This window comes from Lepidochelys olivacea (assembly GCF_965140295.1).
Source record: "Lepidochelys olivacea isolate rLepOli2 genome assembly, chromosome: 3".
Taxonomy (NCBI): Eukaryota; Metazoa; Chordata; order Testudines; family Cheloniidae; genus Lepidochelys; species Lepidochelys olivacea.
The window spans coordinates 191126981-191152702 of record NC_140413.1 but is presented as its reverse complement, the minus strand read 5'-3'; the positions used below and the strand labels follow the sequence as shown (position 1 = coordinate 191152702).

At 43.5% G+C, this 25722-nt stretch overlaps 1 protein-coding gene across 1 annotated transcript in view; it reads right to left on the bottom strand.

Moving 5' to 3' along the window:
• The window catches only part of REL (REL proto-oncogene, NF-kB subunit), a 41079-nt gene extending 17253 nt beyond the window's left edge, over window positions 1-23826 (bottom strand). The window contains exons 1-4 of the mRNA XM_084624875.1: window positions 23585-23826; window positions 15309-15451; window positions 11511-11659; window positions 6993-7084 (exon numbers count right to left, since the gene is read on the bottom strand). Coding sequence (XP_084481001.1) covers window positions 6993-7084; window positions 11511-11659; window positions 15309-15451; window positions 23585-23591 — 391 coding nt within the window. The 5' untranslated portion in view covers window positions 23592-23826. The remainder of the gene's footprint in view (window positions 1-6992; window positions 7085-11510; window positions 11660-15308; window positions 15452-23584) is intronic.
• Between the last annotated feature and the right edge of the window lie 1896 nt (window positions 23827-25722).

Genomic DNA, 25722 nt, shown 5'->3' with positions numbered 1-25722 from the left:
TATTTATTTATCTGTGTCAAAAATAATAAAACCTGTAACAGCTCTCCACTTCTGCATCCATGCAGCTAGGGTGGAGACTAACAAGGAACTATAACTGCTGCAAGTTCCAAAGCCATTGACTTCAGCAGGGAGCCCTAAATTCCATCTCTGTATTGCAGCTTCAGTGACAACTAGTTCCTCCAAATGTCTGTCCCTCTTTAAAAAAAAAAAAAAAAAAAAAAGGGTGGAAAATTATGCTACCTGGAAAGAGTAAATAGGATTATGGAACCCTCAACTTGAAGAGGTAGTAGGTGGACTATTAAAAAGTTACAGATCTTAAGAGAACAATTTATAAATCACTATTTAAAATCTATATGCTGCAATAGCTCCCCACATTTGAGGGCAGCATTTCCAAAAGCATTCAGCAGTGGACTAATTCTGCTCCCGCTGAAGTCAAACATTAGACCAATGCAGTTAGACCAATGCTGAGCGCTCTTTAAAATCCAATCCAAAACTCCAGTGATTTGTAGGAGTGGGGAAAATCAAACACAACAATGTGATCAGATTAAAGCCAGGTCTACACTCGACCCAGCTATGTCACTCAGAGGGTGCGAAAAATCCACACTCCTGAGCAATTTAGTTAAACCGAACTAACTGCTAGTGTAGACAGCACTAGACTTCTTCCACTGATCTAGCTTCCACCTCTTGGGGTGGTGGATTAGCTACACTGATGTGAGAACCCCTCCCGTTGCTACACTGTGTGTTGCCGTGCCGCTGTAGTGTTTTAAGTGTAGACTAGCCCTTAGGATAAACTTAAAATGTTTGTGACTTGAAAGAAACGTCTGGGGGCCTTTACAAATATATTAACTACCTCAAATTAATTGGCATTCAATTACCTCAAACTAACTGCCCATCAATAAACTTGACATAAAAGAAGTCAGTGTTTGGGTTGAGAGGCCCTAAGTGGGCAGGTGCACTCTGTATAAACTCAAGTTTCTGGGTGGTCTTCAGATGTAGCCCCAGTATAGAGCACAGAGCAGTAATCCAGTCTGGAGATGATCCACAGGCATGGATCACTGTGGCAAGGTCTGCTTCTGAGGGGAACGGTTGTCATTTCTTTTCCAAGAGTAGATGAAAAAATAGCACTCCTGGCTACTGCCTTCTGCTTGACCATCCAAAAATCAGGATCTATGGAACCTGGAATAATTTCCTATAGAAAAATAGTTGGGTAGTCAAGGGAAAGCTCTAAACAGATGAGAACAGCACAGTTATCCCCAAGGAGATCCTCTGCCATCAATGGCAAGACAGACTGGAGAAAAATGGTCTGACTGAGCTAGCATGCTGAAAACAGAGTACAGTCGCAATGGCAGGAAGGACAAGCCACCCTGAGTACATGACTATGGTCTCGGACGGGTACATACTCAGGGCAACTAGCCCATCCTGCAGCTAGAGCTGCTCTATTTTTAGTGAGCTAGTTCAATCAGAGCTAGCAGGAGTAAGTCTCCTGAACCCAAAGTTACACTTCCAGTTTGAATACCTAAGGCCTTGTCTACACTACAAATGCTTTGTTAGTACAGCTAAACTGGCAGAGTACCCGATGGAGAGACAGCGTAAGTTGACAGGAGTTTTTCTGTCAGCATAGTAACACCATCCCTCCACAAACATTAGCTACACTGACAAAAGATCTTCTCAGCACAGCTGTATCTACACTGAGGCTTTTGCTGACAGAACTATGTAGACTGGGGGGTATGTTTTTTATACCCCTGACTGACAAAGCTATGCTGACAAAACTTTGTAGTGCAGACCAGGCCTGGCCTGGGAGGACTTAGGGGAACTGGGTTCAGTTTCTGGTCTGCTGCAAGACTCCCTGGATGACCTTTGATAAATCCGTTAAATTACACTGGGATGTTCCTTTGAAAATCCCACTCCTAATCCTTCTGTGTCTCAGCCCCCATCCTTAAATGGAGAATAATGCTTTGCTACCTCGCAAGGGTGTTGCTAGGATAAATCCACCAACTTGGGTGAAATGCCCAGATGCTACGGTGATGGGGCAAGATAGACAGAAAGGAACGTTCTCTGCCATTCTCTCACTAGCAATACAGCCCCAAGAGTTGGGTTCTATGGAATTATGCATCTCTGGAGAGCTCATTTTTCTTGCTTCTGTAACATTAAACTGCAAAAATTCTGGACCTGATTCATCACTGTGTAATTCCAAGTTCCTGGCATAAATGTGAACCAACCCACTGGTAAAATCAAGCCCTTCTTTTTATGTCTACACTAATGCAGCTGCAGCACTGTAAGATCACTCATGTAGTCACTCTACGCTGATGGACGACAGCTCTCCCGTCAACATAATAAAATCACCTCAACGAGCACCGGTAGCTATGTTGGCAGGAGAAGCGCTCCCGCCAACACAGCGCTGTTTACACGAGCACTTGTGCCAGCGAAACTTATGTTGATCAGGTGTGTGTTTTTTTCACACCAATGAGCGACATAAGTTTTGTGAACATAAGTAGTAGTGTAGACATGGCCTAAAGCTGCCAGAAGGACCAATACACTATCAGGTGAAATTATTTTGGGATTAAAGACTGAAGTTCTCTTGTGATGAGATTGTATAGGGAAAGTGAAAGGTTATTTGGAATATTGAAAAGAAGTATAGATGAGGTAGGTGCAGCTTGTTAGAGGTCACCATACCTGATTAATAGCAGACTCCTCCCTCCCACCCCAAGCAATAACATCAAGCTGACTTGTGGAAGCCACCCACTCTAGAACTGAAAGGCGGGCAACTCAGCATCTAACCTTAACGTGCATGGAAACTTCTGAGGCAAAAGTGCCAAGCTGCCAAAAGGCCTTGTGCTGATTTTATAAAATGCAAAGTGTGCAGAAAGGGCGGTGTTAAGAATACCAGCTTAATTTATCACGTGACACATTGTAGCCTCAGTAACTCACACAGTGTGCACATATTGCTGAGCAGAATTAAGCCTCTACCTCTCTAACAAATACAACTATGACTATTGTCCTAACGATCAAAAACTGTACTTCACTCACTAGGCCACATACATTCCCACTATGCAGCCAGTTCATACAGATTGAGGGCTAGACTCAGTGTTTACTCTCATCCCTGTGTAAGGGATGGCATGTAGATGCACTGCCTTGGGAGTAGCTCATAAAAGACTGACTCGAAGATACTCCTCTGAGACAATTCCTCCAAAACCCCTTTAGAGCAGGGGTTGAGAGTTATATTGCCCACTACCAGATTCCGCTTACTCCAGCCCTCGCCTCCAGACTGGAGCAAAGTTGGGGAGTAGATGGCTCCAGCTACTCCCTGCACCTCACTTGCAAGAGCAAAATACCTGGCATGCAGTCCCTGCTCTCCCCACATGCCTATGTAGGTCCTGCACTGTGTGCAGGGGTGGTGAAGTGAAGATTTTACATCCCTGCAGGGCTACGTGAAGTTAAGTCACAACTGCTCCTTCGAAGAGAGATACCTGGCCTTTCTGAAGGCAGAATTTGGCCCTATACACTATCAATGGGATTTCGCTACAGCAAACCTGTGGAAGAAACATCTCACACTGTCTCATGATTTTATGTAGTGCCCATCACCAAAAAAGCATCTAGGAAGCCAACTAGCCAGTAAAAACTAAAATTAATAGCAATGAGTAAGTCTGTCTCTTCTCCACACATATTAAAGTGCTTCGAAGGGTAGGAAAGCATTTTACAGACGAGGAAACTGAGGCCCAGAAAAGCTATGAGGTCACACACAAGTCAAGGGCAGAATTAGAATGGAAATAAAAATGACTGAGTCACAGTGTCCTGCTCTATGTAGCCAATTCTGTCTTTAGACAAGCTTCTCTTCCTGTTTTCAATCTAACCTAAAAACTGGAACTGAAGAACCATCTCCAAGGGAACTTATCCAGCAGCTGTCAAATGAAGCTCAGCTAAATCTCTTTTGAAGCCTCAGTTTAGCCACGTAGTGTCTCCTTTAGCAACAATAATTTTATGCTTCCAATTTTGTATACTAACTCACCCCCCCCCCCCCACTTCAAATAATTTGCAAAGTTTTCACTTTAAGCGAAAGTCCAAATTTCAGCATAAGATTAAACAGGAAGGAGTGTATGCATGGGGGTGGCGGTGGTGAAGGAATGAAAGGATTTCTCAAGCAAATGTAATTGGGTGACGATTGTGTCTCGCTCTTCTCAGTGGGTTTACCTAGTACTAATCAAACAAACTGGTAGGTTGTCATTCAGTGAATTTTTCAGTTTGAGAATTTAGGCTGATTGCTTCTAGTTGTTTTTTTTAAGAACATCACTCCTTTAAATAGCTGAGACATCCACTGCAGAGACTTCTGCTGTTTTGCACCTCACAAAATGTTCTGAAAGTTCCCTCTTAAAGATCCTCTCCTGTGTTAAAGAGAACTCTTGTGTTCATTCAGTGACTTTAGTAAGCCTTAGTGTAAATCAGTCCTATCAGCAGAGGAAAGTGGTAGTGAGGGGGCAGTGCAGGGGAGGTGGTCTTCAGAGAGTGTGGCTGGGATAGGAAAGCATGGTGGAGGGGAAGGGGGTCTTGCAGAGCGTGGCTGGCAGAGGGAAGTTGTGGAGAGAGTGATGGGGGTGTGTGGGAGGGGAGCATGACGGTCATGTGTCGGTGAGTCTGTGAGAATGTGATGTGTGGGTGTGAGTGGGAGTTGTGGAGAGTGTGACTACTGTGAAGTGAGTGAGGGATCATCTATGAGAGAAGAAACGAAGGACGGGTAAGAAGGGGCAGCAAGGAGAGGCAGAACAAAGGAGAAAATGGGGACGACGCGGAAGTTTAATTTAGTAACTGGGGAAGGAAGTGGGTTCTCAAGACTAATCCACCACTTACTAGGCAAAACCATTAAAGTGAATGGGGGCCCTCAGCAGCATCCATTTGCCAAATTCTAGGGGGGAAGCCCATGCACATGCCATCGCCCAGCAGCCAGGAGGATGGAGCACTCTTGGTTTCTCACACTGGACCGCTCTGGCTAACAGTGCTAATCCTCTGGGAAACTGTGCTGAGAAAGATTTTTTCACAAATTCTTCACAATACATATATAGTCTTCATTGCAAAGTTAACTTGAGAGCTATAACTTCGGTGTTGCCCTGTTGTGATAATTAGGCCTACCCTGATCATGAGCTTAACAGTAAGAAGTGAAAGTTCATAAAAATGTCACAATAACTTATAACAATCAGTGAAGATGGGCAAAGGTGCAAAAGGGACACAGTAAAACTGAAGTAATCCAAACAAAAAGATCTGCTACTATAACTCAAAGACATGTTAAGACCATGCTTGCTAAACAAAAGCAGCGTAGACCAGAAATCAATGGTCCAAAACTGATGTGTCAGAAATCAGACCTAACTGGTAAAAAGAAATAATGAAAGGGTTAGGCTATTCCACCCATCATTTTATTTGTATTAAAAACTTCCCTCTTAGTGGCACAAAGTCTTTGTCACGTCAAAACAAAATTGCTTTAATGTTAATAAAAGTTATTTAGACTTTCAATACATTAACAACATTGTGAACTTTTTTATACATATATGGAATTTTTTTTTTTTAAAGCTTAAAGTTAGGCATTTAAATCCTTATTTAGGTATCAAGGTTGGGATTTTCAAGAACATTTCAGCTTTTTTGACTTGTGGAAAGTTCAGTGGATCAGAAGGTGGTGTTAGCTGTGAATATAGAACAGGCTACTTGCTTTTCAATTTTGTGTTTCTGTTTGTGCTGTTTTCACAGTGAGGATATTAAAGAGGCCACAGGTATGTCTTTTACAGCATAAGATGGGCATTTTAAATGTGAAACTTCTAAACAGAAAAGTCTTCATGTACAAATCTGAATTCTTCTAACAGTTAGAGGAAACTAATCAAAGCAACAAGTGCAAGATATCCACTCCAGCAATTTAAAACTATAAAAATGGGAAGAAAATAAAGAAACAACAACATGTAAGTGTGGACATCTGATTTAATTTCTGTAAAGTTTCTTTTTTAAATAATGGATTTTTATTCACCCTGTTTCAAACACTCTGGGCCTGATGAATGCACACTCAAAAGTAAGTATTGTTCATGTGAATAAGGTTTTGCAGGATCAGTCCCTTTAGAAATCTGTCTTCACCACCTATTTGAGGCAGTCAGATTTCCGATATCACAAAATGCCATGGCAATGGATTCTGATGTCAAACACATCATTATGCTTTTACTATGGGATCAAGCAGCAGCTGTAGTTGCAAGCAAGTAACCTGTTAAACCCAAGTATCTTCCAAAAATAGCAGTAGAGAAACAAAAATATGATTAGGAAACTTGATTGTTGTATTGACACACTTTTTTTCAAGTTTGCCACACAGTTTTTTTTTCAACAAGTCCTGGAATAATTGATTTAAATATTTTCCTTGCCATGTTAACCCTTCACAGTTCAGCTACAAAACCTGTCATTAAAGTGGTGTGTCAGCAAGAAACTGCTAATAGTCTAACTCAATCTATGCCTGGCAGAGTTTGAGAGCCTCATTCATGGGACACTTGGAGGATCTCCTGGGGAAGTTTCCTCCTGCAGCCCAATGTCCTTAAACCAGGACCCTTAAACCCTTGCTACCTGAGAAAGGAGACCAGGGCTTTGGCAGCAGGGTTCCAGTGGGGATTTAAAGGGCCGGGGCAGTATCGGGGGCTGGAGCTTTGGGGCCCTTTAAATCCCCGCCAGAGCCCCGCCGCTGCTACCCCAGGGCTTTAGATTGCCATCTGGGAAAGCTGGTCCCAGTACTGGCTTACTTTCACCTCTGAGCAACCTACTGAACAGAATAATCACAGGATGAGAGTGAGGAAGGAGGGGGGGGGGAAAATAAAGAAGCTAAAGGGAAGAGATTTGACAGTATCTAAAAGCCTATATTTTAAAATACATCTCCATCAAAAGAGCCAGGGCATTATAATAAAAAGTGCTCGCAAATTAAATCGCTTTGCTGTCCAAGTTCTTTAACATGCATTTCAAACTGTTTATTAACAGCTACTCACCACTGAATGGATTGATCTTTCTTGCGATTCGTGAACAGATTGATTCTTTCAGGTCTCTCTTTTTAACACACTGAATGCCCAAATTCTGAAAACTAGAGCACATGTAACAATGTGATTAAAAACAACAACAAAAACTGTTTCACTTAATCACTGGCACAGATATTCGAAAGCTAAATTCTAATCCTCCCTGTAAAGAATCAAATTGTACGATCTTTTGTCAAAAATATATCTTATTAACAAATTGTGTAGGAAATAAAGATGGCAAAAGAGCTTTTAAAAAGATGGTTTTATATTTCCAAAATAAGGGTAATGACAAAAAAAAAGAATTTACATAAAATAAAACAGGGGAATATTTTTTTACATTAAAAAGAGTTATCACTGGAGTTTGAATATAGTAACCTAGCAATGCTAAAAATATATAAAGGACCAGTGTCTCAACTGGTGTAAACTGACATAAAAGGAGCTACTTCAATTTACATCAGCTGAGGAGCTGGCCCACAGTCTCACACCAGGAAATGCAAATCTGCAACAGTATTTTGAAGTTAATTTTTATAAAGTTTGAAATCTCATCTAGTTATGGAAAAGTTCTAAAGAGCTACAGTTCCTCCTCATTTGCATATGACTACATCAAGTCAGCAAAGGAGGTGGGGGGAGTCCCCACAATTTGATTCTTTCCCACATGGAAAAACCATGACATCATCAAAGCAGGGTGGGGAAGTAGGAAGTAAGAATCTGAACACACTGTAATATCACTAGAACACAGGAGTCAGTTATGCCACCAGGTTCCGCTGCGCCTCCAGAAGTACTGGCAATTCCCTTCCCTAGAAACCCCACAAATACTCTTTACCTGAGCTATGCCTGGAGACTTCCCGAGACACTTCCTGATCACGTAGTACTACCATCTGTCTCTCTCAACGATGGGCCAACATTGCCCTGAAAGTTCCTCAGTCCCATCCTGCTACTGCTGAATCCATCCCTTTCTACAGAAATCCAGTCATCTTCCTTCCCCTTCTCTCCCCCACCCCCACCCACATTCTAAGGCCATACTGCAGTTAGAGAACTAACTCACTGAAGGGCTAATATAAGCCTCATTTCATAAAATCATAAGACTGACTGGAAGAGACCTCGAGAGGTCATCTAGTCCAGTCCCCTGCACTCATGGCAGGACTAAGTATGATCATTCTAGACCATCACAGACAGGTGTTTGTCTAACTGGACTGAATTCTGATTTTTTAAAAAAAATGCAGTGCTGTCTCATGATTTAATTAGATGACTTTGGTTCCAATTCTGGTTTCCAGTATTTAGGGTTTGCAGAGAATATTAGACTGCACTGTTATTGCTGTATCATTTTGTTTTATAGGGACTATTTTTTTAGGCCTTGTCTACACTACAAATGCAATTGTTTTGGGGGAAACCTGGATAGAATACAGTTGTTCCCCCAAACACAGTTAAAGCATGTTTCAGTGGTACAGATGAGATCTGGATCATGTCCCCAAATTACAATTTGACAGCCCAGCACTTTCGAACAATTTGGAGAGAGGGTTAAGGTCCCCTCCATACTACAAAATAGGGGCACAACTGTGTTGTAACCAGTTGTGTTTGTAATGCAGACAGGGAGTTAGAGAAAGTAGGACGCCAACTCAGAAAGCAATCTAAGCACACAGCACTTTAGGCTCTGCCTGTTGTACTATCAGAGCATTGTAAATTATAGTTGTCAATTAAATACATAACAAAAACATTATCTGCTACATAAAAACTGACTGCAATTATTCTACTGCTGTAGATTATTCATAACTATCAAGTACCAGTCATCTTGTGGGCCAAACTGGACTTTTAAACTAAAAGCTCCTTAACCAACGGGTACTCAAAACGTACAAAGTCTCACCCTTTTCTGAAATATGCTTGGGTATCACTGTAAAAGGACTGGCTAGTGACCACATCACTGCAGCTGAGCAGAGGGGCTGGAGCAGGAAAGAGAAACTGACTTAGCCAAATTGGAGGATTGGGCCAAAAGAAATCTGATGAAGTTCAGAGTCCTGCACTTAGGACGGAAGAATCCAATGCACCGCTACAGACTAGGGACCAAATGGCTCGGCAGCAGTTCTGCAGAAAAGGACCTAGGGGTTACAGTGGATGAGAAGCTGGATATGAGTCAGCAGTGTGCCCTTCTTGCCAAGAAGGCCAATGGCATTTTGGGATGTATAAGTAGGGGCATTGCCAGCAGATCGAGGGACGTGATCATTCCCCTCTATTCGACACTGGTGAGGCCTCATCTGGAGTACTGTGTCCAGTTTTGGGCCCCACACTACAAGAAGGATGTGGAAAAATTGGGAAGAGTCCAGCGGAGGGCAACAAAAATGATTAGGGGACTGGAACACATGACTTATGAGGAGAGGCTGAGGGAACTGGGGACGTTTAGTCTGTGGAAGAGAAGAATGAGGGGGGATTTGATAGCTGCTTTCAACTACCTGAAAGGGGGTTCCAAAGAGGATGGATCTAGACTGTTCTCAGTGGTAGCAGATGACAGAACAAGGAGTAATGGTCTCAAGTTGCAGTGGGGGAGATTTAGGTTGGATATTAGGATAAACTTTTTCATTATGAGGGTGGTAAAACACTGGACTGCATTACCTAGGGAGGTGGTGGAATCTCCTTCCTTAATAGTTTTTAAGGTCAGGATTGACAAAGCCCTGGCTGGGATGATTTAATTGGGGATTGGTTCTGCTTTGAGCAGGGGGTTGGACTAGATGACCTCCTGAGGTCCCTTCCAACCCTGATATTCTACGATTCTATGAATGCACAGCAAAATTAGGCGGCCCTACTTCAGTGCCAGCTGCGTGACAAGGAGCAGGGGAAACAGAAGTGGGGGAAGGAGGGAGAGGAAAATAAAGGGAGACATATTAAAACCAGTATATTATCAAAGCAGGGTAGTACAAATCTTAACACAGCGATAGTCACGTGCACTAGTATAGTCACTCTTGGACAAATCCTGTCCCTGCCCGGATAGCTGCAGAAGGCCCTAACCATAGTTTAACAGATCACAGTCTGGATCCTGGTGTATTAGTTTTATTTTCTCACCAGCCTCCCCACTCTGCACAGTCTAGTTTGTAAACATTTTGTTTTCTCAAGAGCAATAATCAACTTCCAAAGATTACAGACCATAAGGAGTGAACAGACACAGTTGTGAATTCTTCTATGGAAAAACGACCAAAGTCCATACCTCCTACAGTAGGTTATGCTCTTACCTTCATCTTACATGGCATAGATATGTTTGTTAGCAACTCCCTTGCATGCAGCAGTTAACTGAAATGTTCATAACACCCTAATGAGTAGCTATACCAGCATTAAATTGGAGCTGTGCCTACTTACACCAGGGCTGAATATGGCTCAAAGGGTAACTCCATTGCTGCTGAGACTCCTCTTCAGAGTCTCACAGGATACAATTCTTAGCCCACTGCTCTTTTCCAGCTACTTTCTCCCTTTCAATCATCTTATTTCTATCTTTAGCTATAGCTAACCCATTTATGATGGTACATATCTGTCAACAAATTTAGGCCAAGATTTTCACAAGCAACTGGTGATTTGGGGGTGCCTAATAGGAGACACTTTGAAGAGGCCTGATTTTCAGAGAGTAGGTGGCTCAGTACTTTCTGAAAGAGGCCTGATTTTCAGAAGTCTCAGGGCCTTAATGTCCATGCTGAACAGACAGGGCCTCAGTATTTGTCTTCTCTCCAAAATCTCACACACACAATAATGTATTTTAGAATGATGAAGGGCTGAGATATCCATGCTAGGATCCTCTAATCCACTGTCTCCAAACACCTGGCCTGCTTGATTTATTTATGGGCCTGCATGACATTTAGTGTTATAAGTGTTCATTTAAAAAATAAGGTAAGTTTCTAGGCCTTGTGGTTGCAAAGATAACCTTCCAAATGTGAATGCTGTGTTAATCAATGCAGAGTTGTCTTCCTGAGCCTACAGAAGCCTGAAACAATTATTATGAAATTATTATTACTCTCCTAAACTCCATTAATCTCCTTAGAGAGTGTTGATTCTAATGATGACAAATTAAGTATCATCATTACCTATTTCACGGCTGACCATTTTAGTGCATAGAGTGGGAAAGGGCTAGAAGTCAAGCCCACAAGAGGTGGGCATTAGGAGCTGCCTAATAGGAAATGCAGAGGAAAGAAAAAAGAGAAAGAAAGTCAAGAAAGAAAGAAAGAGAAACAGAGGCAGGAGGATGGGAAAGGAAGAGACTAAATAAGGTATTAAACAAATAGCATATTCCAAAGGCAAAAAGACAGTTCTGTTCAGAAATATTTTGTAGGGTGCCAGGGATGGGTTAGGAGAATACACAGAGGGGAGAGAACTCCAGCTCTGGCAAGGAAATCATTCCAACTGTCCTTTCAATCTGGTGGTGGGATTTTAACAAAGGTTAAAATCTGGTTGACCCCCCGAGAGCCTCTCCAGCACATCACTGACATTTTTAGTCTAAAACTCAACAACACTGCTACTTACGATAGGACTCTGCGATCTCGTCCAAATTCTGCTTCATAGTAGCCATCCCTACAGTCTTTTCCAACCAGGTCATGAGGATGCGGCTTGTAGGGCTCATTCTTTGTCACTAATGTAATCCTTACTTTCACTTTATCATCAAAGTTCAGAACCTGCAAAAATTTAAGGAGAAATACACTTAAATTCTAAATCACATCGCTCTAAAAGATTGCATAATTCTGGACAGTGGACAGGCGACACTGACAAGGTCCTATGGATAAGTGGGAATACAGTTTGTCTTAATTGTTGCACTAGAAATGAAAACCCAATCCTTTTCTCCTGAAAATTCAGAGGCTGTTTCATCAAATTACCATTCATTTCACATTGAAAGCCAGAGATGGAACAATTACAAATAAAAATATAGTGTATTTCAGCCATTTGTCTGACAAAATATAGATATCTGAAATGTCCAGAAAGAATTAGGCTTTTATTTGGAAAAATAAATCACATCATTAACCAGCCTGGCTAAGTTACAAGAGGTTTGTAGTCAAGAAATTCACTGGTCATTGTCAAACTATTGATTTCTTTTACATTTTAATTCTTTCTACTCCATGTTGTTGTGAAAACAATGTCCCTCTAATCTCGACTCAGAGAACTCTCCATAGGCCTGACTCAATGCCCCACTAAGTCAGTGGGCGTATTTATGTTGGATCAATGGACTTTGCATCAGGATCTAGAAGCTAAATTTGCCCCTGTGCAAAGCGCCTAAAGTGCTGCGTAAGCTTCATGCAGGCACTCTGTGTGGGGTGCATTTTGCCCTGACATTACAAGGTATATTTTATTACCATGCCTAATTTTCATTACAAATACATCCAATTCCGCATTCAGGGCCACACAGGGACTCCCACTGAAGGGCAAGATTCAAGACTGAAATCAATGAGAGTTTTTCCATTATTTCAATGGGAGTTGGATTAGGCCCATTAGTTGATCCAAAAATGGTACGAACCCTTACACAGGCGAGATTCCCATCTGTTGAAGCAACAGGAGATTTTTCCCAAGTAAAGTATGCTGTACAGGACCTATAACGTTATCATTACAGCTTTGAGCCATACGACCATTTTAAGAGAAAAGACCCTCTTGAGCCTTTGGCAAAATGATCAGCACACTGTGCATGGAGCTGCACAAAACCTCCCACTCCCAATAGGTTTTTTAGGACAGTTGTGAGCCTAACTCCCAGTGTGCTTCAGATATGTGTGCCAAATTCTGCCCTCAGGCAGATAGCTCCCAGTGAAGTCAGTGAGGGTTACGTGGGTGAATCTAAGGGCACAATTTGGCCTAAACTGATTGAAAGTAACAGCTTGAAAACATATCTGACAGATATGTTAAGGGGTGTACGTTAACTGTGATACTTGCTCTCCTCCTCCACTTCCCCCGCCTCAAAACTGTTCCATTCCTCCCTCAACATTTTCTTCCCGCCCCCACCCCGTCTCTGAGGATGAAGCATTCATTGTAGTCTTTTTCTCCAACCCTTTGTCTGATCCTGGTCTCCATAATACTCTGAAACCTCCCTCATTCCCTCCTCGTTCGTGCTCTCTCTCACTCGCTCTCTCATCTGGTTCTTTTCTCTCAGCCTTCAGATATGTCACGGTCTCTGCTTACCCTAAGAATAATCCCGAACTCTCTAAATACTTACTCCTTTCCCCCACCTCCTCTTCACACCTAAGCCCTTCAGCATGCAGCCAACTCTTCCTGCTTTGACTTCCTTCCCTGCTAACTCTCTCCTTTACTCTTGCAATCAGATTTTCACCTCTTCCACCCCACTGCTCTCACTAAACCCACAGGGTTCCTCTCTACCCTCGCCCTCCTGGACCTTTCCACCTATGGTGGAGGCTGGTTCTCTTTGCTGATAGTCAGTTCCAAACTCCCATCCCTGGCGTTGGAGTGGAAATCCCACCTACAGCCTTTTGGGATGCAGGAAATCACCCAGAAATCACTTTAACACTGCTATTGGTAACACACACAGCTTTGTTAGCAACAGTCACCTTGAGCAGCAAACCTACCATCTCCACCATGCTCTCTCAGACACGATCAGGGGCCTCCTTCCTTTCGGGCTCTGGCTGATCCTCAAGTGCAGCACTGCTCAAGGTCACAGGGGCCACATGCTCAGGCTGCTCCCTGGACTCAGCCTGCTATGTCCCTGCAGCACCACACGCCCTCTCTAGCAGCCCACAGAGTCCCTTTCCCTTCTCCAATTGCAGGAGAGCCAACAAGACACAGACAGGGTGGGATTTCCTGCCAGCTCTTTAATCAGTCAAAGAGTGAGGGAGGCTGGCACCTCCTGTTTGTTCATTCCCTGGCCAATCAGAGCTCCAGGGACAGGGTTCCATTTCATAGCACTGCTTCTGATCTGTGATGTGGAGCTACACACTGCTGTTTCAGCCCCATTGTCCACACACCATCCTTTTCAACTCTTGCTCATCTCCAGGGGCTTTTATGCAGCTGGCACACCACCTCTCTCTCAGACAGCTCCTTCAATGTCTGCCTAAAGGCTCCATCGTCTCCCCTTTTCTCCTCTTCGCTAGTATGCCATAAGATTCTGTCCTTGGGCCCCCTCTTCTCTCTTTATATATTACCCCGATGGGATCTTAACCCCACTCATGGTTTCAACTATTGATGACTCCCACATCTACCTCTCCCCTCCGCATGCCCTGATACAGTTACTCCTGGATGTCCCACCATCAACTTAAAAGCAACACAATAAAGCTGCAATTCATCTACCTCCCCAAGTCCTCCCCTCCCTTCTCCATCACAGCAGATATTTCCGTGACCCTTCCCGTTTCCCAGGCTCACAAAACTCATGTTCCTTCATCCCACACATTCAGGCTGTTGCTAACTCCTGGAGCTGTTTCCTTTACAACAGATCCAAAATTCATCCATTCCTTTTCATCTCTACTGCCCAAATCCTTGTCCAGGCCTTGATCATGTCCTGCCTAGACTACTGTGAATCTCTTCTCTCCTATCTTCCTGACATCTACCTTATTACCATTCAATCTATCTATAATGCAGCTACCAAATCATCTTCTCCTGCTGTTCTGACCACAACACTCCCCTTTCTCGACTGTTTTATTGACTCTGCATCCCTTTCCACCTCAATTTCAGACTCCTCATTGGGGTTTTCCAGGCTCTGTACAGCTCTACCTCCGAATCACTGGTTATATGTATCTATCTATTTGATCCCTACATTCCCCCAAATTCACCTCACCCCAGGCTCCCTTTGTTCCCATCTGCAACAAGCACCTCTGGGCCTTCTCCAGTGCTACATCCTGCAGCTGGCACACCCTTCCCAAACCCTGTACCCCAGACAACCTCCTTCAAAACCCTCCTCAGAACCTGCAATTAGTCCTCTAGTTAATTCCCCCTCAATTGTTAAAAAACATAGTTATGCAAGTACCCAGAACAAACAAAAAGCTAAGAAGAAACCCAATCCATCCTGAACAACCCAAGCCACCAAGTAGGCATACTCGGTGTCCCTTCCTTCCATCACCCTGGCTTGTTACCTTCCTCTGCAGCTTGTCTGACTGCTGTCAATTTAGACTGTAAGCTTTGCAGAGTAGGAACCAAGAGGCTTATTCTCCACTCTGTTATGTTAGTTGTTGTAACTTCATCAGCTTCAGTGAAGTTATGATAGAGAAAGAAAAAAAACAAACAAAAAAGCAGAATTACAGAATGGAGAATCAGGCCACTTATTTACTGTATAGAGTCCCATGCACACCTGCAGCATGGTGCAATGAAAAAAATAATTATGGATAACAACAGTATTACCTCTACAGAGGGATATGTCTTATTGCTGTCGGTACTGCGTTCTCCTGGAATGCTGCCTGCTGATCTTCCCTCACATTTGTACCTGAAACGCATGCCTCTTTGCCTGGGTTGCTCGAATATTTCTACGCAGGGTTCAGACCCACCTTTAGGAAAATGAAAATATTTAAGGTTACAATACAATACAGCTTAAAAAGCAAAAGGAAGGATGGCTTTATGGTTAAAGCACTGGATCGGGATCTAGGTTCTACTCCTGGATATTCTCCAGATATCTTTTGTGACCTTGGGTAAATCATTTAGTTTATCTGTGCCTCAGTTCCCACTCTGTGAAATTGGGGGTGATGATAAATCTTCTCTCACACTCATTTGTCTTATATATTTAGACTGGTGGCTCCTCAGAGCAGGGTCTGTCTCTTACTGTGTATATGAACACAATGGGAGCCCCAGAGGAGGAGGCTTCTAGGCACTGTTGTAATATAAATAATCATTAGCAAGGTTCCCTCCCCATGGAGCTCAGTTTCTCTTAGACACTGGTGAGGGCCTGTCTGCTGAAAGATTATTTTGTAATGTCAAAATGAACAGATCATTAGTCAAAGGGAATGGCTGAACTTTTAAATTATAGTAATTTTTCTGAATGCAAGTCCCCTCAAAATGAAGGTGTTTCCCCTGAATCGATTGATTTAGCTCCTACTGCAGTGAAGCAATAAGTTCTATGCAAATTAGGCAAAATCCCCTAATGCTTTCAGTTTCTTTCCTGTGGACCCAGAAATTGCACTGCTATACTTTGAGCTGTCCACCTCCCACGGGAGCCAGCATGAGCACCAAGGGTTCTCACAAGATTTTAGTAAAGGCTACTGGGAAGCTGTCAAAGGGCCCAATGTGTGAGAAGGCAACTTTCAGGGAATGGGTTTCAGGAGATGGTGGGGCTGACATTAGTTAAGGCTTTGGAAAGATCCTGACTTAGCAGGAGTCTACATACTTTTTTCAGGGTAATATTCACCCTCTGCTGAGGGCCAGGACAAGGCCTCAGCTCCACTTAAGTCTAACTACAGTGAATTCTACCCTCACTAACAGCACTGAAAATGCTAGCCAGTCAAGCAGTGACATAACAGTCTAGTGGTATGTGAGCAGCAAATACTGGAGAAGCAAAAATGAATAAATAAAAGGTTTAGTTTAGAAGCTGAATTATTTTAGTTGGAACACACACATGGTCAAACTCTGCATTGACTTACACCTCATGCTCAATAAAAAACAACATTCTACACAGACAAGCTAGATGTGCATTACGAAGAAGCAGCAATGGTAATATGACACAGTTAAATACATTTGGGAGCAAAGATCCTATAGCATGTCAGCAAAACAATGTTAGAACTTCAATTGTTGTACCCAAAGTAGACATTAAAGAGATAGAAGATCCTCTCATTCCTTCCCACATACATTTTGGACAGTTCTATAGGAGTTTTTGGGGAGAGATACACTTCAGTATTAACTTCTTATTAAAACCTTTTGTTGCTGCCACTATGGCTAATATTGGGACTCACCAACTCAAAGCCTGCATGTACTGATTCACAAGAATGTCATTTCCTACTAGATTTGTTGGGCCCAAAATGTCTTATTGGACTACTATAAATCACTTATCTCCTAGAACAGGAAAGTGGAGTAAGCTAAGTGACACAACAGCTCTTGAAAGAATAATGTGTAAGAGAAAAGAAGAACTCCATCTGCATGACAGCTTATTGACTTTTACTTTTATATTGATAGATAGCTATGGAATGGTGATATGCATAGAAGTTCTTTTGCTGGCTGTGGGGGAAAAGTCTTTAAATCAATCTGGAGGTCTTTCTAAAAGATATGCTATAGCTCAACCAGCAGCTATGGGCTTGATGCAGGAACCACTGGTGAGGTGCCTTGGCTTGTATTATGCAAAATGTCAGACTAGGTGATTTTAATGGTCTCTTCTGGCCTTAAAGTCTATGAACAAGGCTGGAGACAATTTGGATGTTTCTAAATTGGGGAAAGTTACCAAAAAGTTCCCCAGTAATCTGAACATTTTTACATCTGTGTACCCATCAGCTGAACCAAAGAGAATTTTGTCTCATGTCTCTAGTTTCCAAGATTCCACTATTTCATATTTTGTTGCCGAAACCTTTTGGAATGACAAAACAAGCCTTAACATTGTTTTTAGCCAACTTCTCATAAAATGGAAGTAACCAAATATGCCAGTTTCCAGCCAGTGAATGTCCAGGTCAACATCTGACAACTTTAGAAATGACATCAGAAAATAAGTGGACATATTCAATACATGCTGGCCATCATCCTGGCTCCTGTTCTTTTAAAAGGGTTGTCCCTTTCCTAAGCTCTGCCCCTTCTTGAGGTATGCTTTTGCACATGCTGTCTTCTGGACAGAAGAAGCATGACTAGTGAGAAGAGAATACATCATAGAAACAGAGATGATAAAACAAAAACAAAAACCACAGAAGCAACACAGGGAGTGACTTCAATGGGGAGATCAGGTTTCTTAGCATCTCTCAGAATTGGGCCCCATAAATTGTGTGCAAATGTATCTCACACACTCAGAACTACTTATACTTTTCTCACAAGCATAGTCCAGTGGTTGGGGCACCATACAGAGAGTCAGGAGGCTCTACCAATGAGCAGCTATATCACCTTGGGCATTATCACTTATCTCCCTGTGCTTTGTTTTCCTCATCTATAAATGGAGATAAAGATATACACTTTTGTGGAGCACTTTGGGATCTATAGATAGAAGTTGCTATAGATGTGCTAAGCATTATTATTAAAATAAAGAAATGAGTATCTATCTAGGCAATTATAAAGTGCCTAATCATCATGTTACTTAGGAGATATAGATATACACACATGTGCGTGCAAATATACGTACATGTGCCCACAACTCCACCCACCCACTTCACCTGTCAAAGCCATATAGAGTCCTGTCAGTTATGACTGTGTTTTATAGCAATTGCTTCAAGGACTTTAATATCTCTACTTTAACCTATAATTTTACCTTCAATATAGACATCTGAAAGGGTTAGTGTCTCACTCACTGATTATATCAACTGCATTTTAAAAGTCAGGCCTCAATTGTCTTTATGTAGATTTAATTTGTGGTTGAAATAAAGGTTACTTAAGTCACCCCCACTGCTTAACAGTAGGTGTGTGCTTGTGGGAAAGCAGAACCCAATGACGCAGTAACCTCCAGAGATTAGAAATTAAACTTAATTTTAATTTGATTTTCTTTCTTTAAGAACCAAATTATCATCTACAGCTTTACTAAAGGCGGCACCAGGTAGACAAGAAACACAAAAAGGTTTGTGTGAACCAAAGCTCACGGGGACTGAAAATCATCACTCTTTGTAGTAATACTAGACATCCATTCCTTGTCCCCATTTTCTGTAAATTAATGTTCTCTTGCCAAAGCAACACAGCTGAGACTATTTCACAATCCCCACTCACACAGACAAAGGGCCTCCACACAGAAACACATACTTTTTAAGAGTAGAAGAAATATAAACTACGTCTAAAGCAGACAGACATTCTTGCAATGGCAACGAGGACTAATTCTGGAAGAGTAATATGCTGCTTAATTACCTTTAGTCAACTACTGAGACATGAAATCGAAATGGAAGAAAACCTACAAATCCATATTAAAGGAACTACTAATAGTTTCATTTGTACTTATGTTTATTGGCCATAGGATTATTGTGCTCTGTATCCCAGCATGCCTATTTCTCTTTTCGTTATGGTATTGCATTTGTATTTGCAGGAATGCACTGAAAACTGCAATACATAATTTAAAGAAAATGAGAGGTAAATTCTTGATGACGTGAGTGGGAGAAACTAGTGAAACCATCAATGACAATGTGAGTACAGCAAGGAATGAAAGTTAAACTGATTCAAGATCTGGGACTTGATTCTGTATCAGTGACAAAAAAAGCATATCCAAACTGAGAAAGCATAGACAGTTAGATACGCAACAAGCCAACAGAATTAAAACTAAAATATGGAAGCAAATACTGATTTCCCTGTCTACCATTAAGAAGCGGGTTCTTTACCATGACTGCCAAAGAGCTGATGCAAAAGTGCAGCTGTGACTGTAAAGGGCTTTCAAGGATTGGATGGCTCTGCCTTTAACTCGAATACCTAATGCCCAAAGACGTGCAATGGAAATAGAGAAGGAGAAATATGTGCAAATATTTGTCTTGAAGGAAGGATTTGTATTTGCAAGTGGAATTCCTGAATTATCTGGGAAGTCTGGTTGTACCTCAGTGATGAGTTCACAGAAAGGTGAAGAACGAAGGGAAGTTGGCTGTGACATACCATGCATCTTTCAATGCACTGCAGGAAAAACAACTGGATCATGGAATCAGCTAGCAGAGCCACAGATTCTTCCGCACAGAGGGAACAGGCTGCGTGAAGAGTCAATGTCATGAGACTCCGCAATTCTGGCATTCAGCTTGGGATTGTTCTATGCACATGCACTCTGATGCAGTATCTTGAGTGTGTGAATGAGGTGGAGGCGGGCCACAGAGTGGTGGGAGTTTGACTATCAACAATGCAAAGTCACTGCACAAAATCCCAATGCAGTGGGGTACATTAGGTATGGACATTATGGTGGCGCTGGTGGGAAAATTCTGCCCTTCCAACTCACGTGTAGATACCCTGTTCAGAATCTGTGGACCAGGTGCCCCAATCTGCATACCCCAAAATCAGTGGGCACGTCTGAAAAATTAGGCCTTAAATTTTAAGCATTTGCTGCCCCCACAGCAGGCCAGGGAGGAGTACTGATCACAGATCTACTATAAAACATTCTGATGCAACCTAAAACAAGTGCAAATTCATTCTTAATTCAGAACGAGCAACCCTCTACCCAAGCATTCATGAACTGTGCACCTTCTAAACAGAGGTAGTTTAGAGGCACAACTGCTTCATGTACTACTTCTTTCTTGTCATGTGACATTACAGAATAGTAACTAGAAGAGAAGCTTGTAAATACTAGGAAGTTAAGAACTTCCCCTGCTGAAAAATTCCTTCACCAATTACTAATAAGTTGAAAATATATTAGTTGCAGATAACAGAGATAGATATGTACTGTTTCAGCTTATCTGCTCCAAAATACAATATACGTTTTTTAAAAATGTGTGAATTCAATAATTTGATTTATCTGATTAAGAGCCAGTATTTAGATGAGCAGATCAAACATGCACACGGGCAATGGTTGACTGAGCAGACATTCACAAATCATATATAGGTTTGGGAACACTTTTCTTCCCAGCAACCTCTCTAATTAATGCAACCAGCTCTAAAATTAAAAATTTTAAATCCCCATGAAAGATTCCAGAGGACAAACTTTTGAAAGGATGTGGCATGCAAGTGCTTCTCTTCACCAAGAGAAACTAAATTACAACTTTGGATTCCTTTGGCTACCAAATCTGTGATATTGCCTCTCATTTTCATACTAATTGATTTTGGCCATGACCTGTTCTGATGTGAACTGGATTCAGTTGAGCAATAAGCTGACATTAGCCAACTGATGTCTTCCCCAGATCTGAGAATTATACTGTAAATTTAGCCTCTATATTTGAACAATGATTCATTTCTCTTTTAGATTTCAATGAACCATTTTGAAAGTTATCAGAATCTTTTTAACATTTTCTTTAACTAATTCAAATGTTATGTTTGTTCACTAACTCGTTCCTTATGGCCACCTAAGGGCTACTCACACAAGGATTTAATATTGCTTCTAAAAATCATGACTGTCACCTTTTTAGCAATACAGTTTTAAGTGGCAGAATAAGAAAAATAGGCCAAGATTTTCAGATGTGACTAGTGATTTGGGGAGGGAGGCACTCAGATTTTAGGTGCTCAACTTGAGACAATTTATAGGAACTGTAAACAACTCAGGTCCCTTTAAGGTGGACACCTAAACATTTAAGTAGCCAAAAATCACGAGTAAATTTTGACAACCTGTTCATGTGCAATATATATTGGTCCTCATAATTCACTGCAAGCATGCATGAGCCAAGACACACTACTTAAACAACTGGGGCTTTTCAGGTCACATTAACCTTTGCAATTGGAAGATTTTCTATTGAGAGAGGCAAGTTCTGAGTGATTGCTTTAAAGTGCAGCTTTCTACCTTTGACACTCAGATTGCCACAAGCCATGACGATCAGGGGCAGCAACTGTCCAATATGGCAGCCATTTTTAAAATTTAAATGCTTTGTTATATTCCTTTCAAGGGGTAAAATGACACGTTAGGATCCTTTGGGAGTACCCATCCTCACAGCAGGAAAAAATCCCATTCCGAGCTATGACAGCTAAGAAGGAGCCTAGGCTCCTGGCAGCTTGCAGAGCAGGCAGTCTCTTGGCTGCCTTGATGAGAAAGGGGAGACTCTCCTCCAAAGGTCCCTGCAGCTGGCAGGCATTTACTCTCTTCCTTCTCCCTCCCTGCCCCCTTCAAAAAAAAAAAATCTGCTTAATGGGAGGGTAAGGCAGGGTAGGAACCACTGCCTTCCTCCCAGGTGTTAAGCATCAAAGGAGGGAAGAAACAGTGGCTCCCAGGAGGGGCTTCAACCAAGCAAAACAGCCAAAAGTTTTTGAAAAGGGGGTTAGTGCCCACCACTCCTACCCCAGATGTGAGCAGATGTCAGAGCAGTGGATGGAGCTCATTTCTATGTAAGGGACAGGTTCTCACAAGAGGCCCTAAACCAGGCCCAACCCCCATGCCACCACAATTTTTTTTTTTTTTTTTTTTTTTTTGTTAAAGGATGTCCATGTTGGTCAAATAACCAGCCTTGCTCTCCCACCTTCTATCATGTGAGGGTTGAGGGGAAAGTGAATGTAACTGTCCTTTAAACAATATGCTTATTATATTTCCCTATATACGTCACCTGCAAACAAAATGGAACATTGGGGCCACATTTTCAAATGTGAGCGTTCACAATTAGACACCTAAACACCTATTTTAGGCATCTTAACAGGGATTTTGGGGCCAACTCAGATATTTAATTGCTTGAATCCAGATTTAGGTGCCTAACTTTAGGTACCCTAGTCTGAAAATGTGGTCCCATCTATGTCAAGGAAATTACCTGGCCATATATATATTTAAACAATTTATATATAATTTATTGTTTAAATAAACTGATTATTTAATTTTGTTCCTCTACCACAGAAAATCTCACATGGTGTAAAGTTTGTGACAAGCTCTCAACTAAAAGCTTCATTTAAGTTAGTTATGTGGAAGCTCCTCCCCATTACTTTAGGCAGCGTATAGTCTCTCTGCCTTAATATATTATGACCATTTGTTAATAACCACTGCCTCAGGAAAGGATATTATTTTCCTGCTGCAAAAACACACCAACAGACAGGCACATTTCTGTGTATATTTTACACTTGTTCAATATTATTCTCTTCGATTTCCTAACGATTTATCCTGGAAAGAGGAATTTAAAATGTTGGGGACACAACTATAGTGAAGTCAACAGAATTGCTGCCATTTATACCCACGATGAATTTGGTCTGGTAAATTCTATAGATACTCTCACAAAAACCACACACTCGAAACTCACATGTCATGTGAATAGACTTCCCCATCAACCAGCTCTCACACTGCTACTTCCCTTCATCAACAACAACAACAAAAATTAATTCTTTCCTTCCCCACCTCACTTCTTCCTGTGTGTCACACTAAAGTCATATTCTTACAAGGGTTTTGGGGACGCTATCGTTAGTTAGCTTGCACACACAGTAGCCCCTGGGTGAACAGCCATGTCAGACTCAGAAATCTGCCACTGGGAGATAATGTCATAATGTCAGTCAAGACTCTGGCAGCAGCTGGTGTCTTCTCAACGGCACGAATGGAAGGCAGGTACCTTCTGCCAAGCCCAGAGCCCTGCCCAGGCTGGGTGAGGACACGCCAGCCCAGCTCACTCCCAGTTGTACAGAAGTTAGGCAGGTAGTCACAGGCTTAAAGGGTTCTTTATTTGCAGGCAGCCCCAGACAACCCAGTGTCTTTCTCTCTCTCTCTCTCTCGCTCCCCGCGTCCTTCCGGGGTTTCAGAGGCTTTTAAACGCGTAGAAGCAGCGAGAGGGGTCGCAGCCTGCACGGCAAACCCCACCCGTGTACCACGACAGCTCACCGCACTGCAGCGGCAGGGAAGCCCTGCAGGGCGGCGGGCCCCAGGCAGCGAGCGCGGGGCGCCCAGGGCGGGGTTCCGCGCGGCGGGGGCCGCCCGGCGGCGCACCGGGGACACTTACCAGCCATGGTGCCCGCTCCGCACGCGCGCTCAGCCCGGGACTCTCGGCGGCGGCGGCAGCTCCGCGCTCTCCTGCTGCTCCGGCTCAGCTGTTCCTGGCTCTACCTTGGCCGCTCCTCCCCGCGGGAAATTCCCCGCCGCGGGGAGGGGCGGGGGTGACGTAATAGCGCACAGGCCGGTTCCCCTGCGGCCGGTTCGCCTCCACCCGCTTCCTGCGGCCGCAGCGCTGCGACGAGGAGTGGGATCTCGGCGGGGCTACACCTCCAGTCGGAGCAATTTCTCCCCTCCCCCTGCGTGTTACAGAACCACTTCGCTGTGCGCAGCCCCCCCCGCCGCCGCCGCCGCCGCCGCCCAGCAACAGGCTGGCTGCTCTCCGCGCCTACTTCCTCCAGCTGCGCCCCGAGCATGCCAGGCTGACCTCGCTTGGTTGTGAGGGTGTAACGCAGGCCCCCCCATCCCAGCGCTGGGTGGGGCACGGTCCTCTGCGAGCACGGGCCGTACCGACTCCTCCTGACTCCCTCTCGGCTTGCGGTGCTGCGCGAGAGAGCCCTCTCTGCGGGGCAGGCACCGATTTTCCGCCTCGGTCTTTCTCACACGCACGCTAACCCGTGCTCACGCCACAGGCACCCCGTGTATCGTTACACACACGGCGGGGGGGCTCACATTTTGATACCAAGATAAGCGCTTTACAAATATCGAAGAGAGCGAAGCTCGGAAGGGACAGTAATGTATTGGCGTGGCAACATTCACAAATGTTGCCTATCTGTAAAACAGACCCAGGACCCCCAGGCAGTGGCCACACGCGCATGCAATCCAACACTTTCTCTCAAACACACAGCTGCAGTTTAATATAAGCAGTCACTCCGTAATCATGGTTGCAACTGAATGTCCATTATGAGCCCAAGGTTGTGCTCCTTCCCAGACCATAATAGCCAAAATTGGTAGGTTAAATGTGATCTTTTTAGTAAATTGGACAATTGGTTCCTGAATAATGACACACTAAAAACAGAAGGCATGCTGGTAATTCAGAGAGTTTAACATTTTTTATGTCACTTTTACCCAATATAAAAAAAGAAAGTAGGAGAGAAATACAATTTCACTTACTAGACCGGGGTGGGCAAACTTTTTGCCTCCCCAAAAACACCTCCCTTCCCATCCCCTATCCGCCTCTCCCAATTCCTGCCCCCCTCAGAACCCCTGACCCATCCAACCCCCCCGCTCCTTGTCCGCTGACTGCCCCAACTCCTATCCACACCCCCACCCTCTGACAAGCCCCCCCAGGACTCCCACACCTATCCAACCCCCCCCATTCCCCATTCCCTGACTGCCCCCCTAGAACCTCTGCCCCATCCAACTGCCCCCTGCTCCCTGTCCCAACTGTCCCCCAGGACCTGCTGCCCCTTATCCAGCCCCCACCCCTTACCATGCCGGAGCCAGCCACACCGCCGCAGTGGCCAGAAGGAGCTCGCAGCTGCACTGCCCAGAGCGCTGGCAGCACAGTGAGCTGAGGCTGTGGGGGAGAGGGGACAGCAGGGGAGGAGCCGGGGGCTTGTCTCCCCGGCCAGGAGCTCAAGGGCCAGGCAAGACAGTCGTGCGGGCCGAATGTGACCCGTGGGCCGTAGTTTGCCCACCTCTGTACTAGACTCCTCTCATAGACATCTAGTGCCCAGGCCAAACTTTTAGTGACTGAAGTCTAATTTCAAAAGTTAACAACTTTTGAATTTGACACATTGATAGGGAATGTCAGCTCCAACATTTAGTACAGGATATTGAAGGACATTTCATTTAATTAAAAAAAGTATAAGGCTCTGTCCCTTTTCCCTGCAAAGATAGAGCGCTTAGTAACTTGATTGACCAGGAAGCTTGCCAACTTCAAAAGAGAAACATTCCCTTCTGTCCCACACTAAGACACCTGCGTCCCCAATGTCTTCATACTCCCTAATAGCAACATGCTCCTCCCCACCTCCAAGGCCCACCACATGGGCCCTCCTTCTGTACACCTTTCAGAGATCCAGGCCTAGGTCCCCAGCTCTTCCTAACAGAGATGCATTGTTAGGGGATGATGCTTAGGAGCAGTCCCAGTCTCGTCAGTAAGTGCCACATACCCTTGACATCATTACTTCCACAGTAACTAAAGTT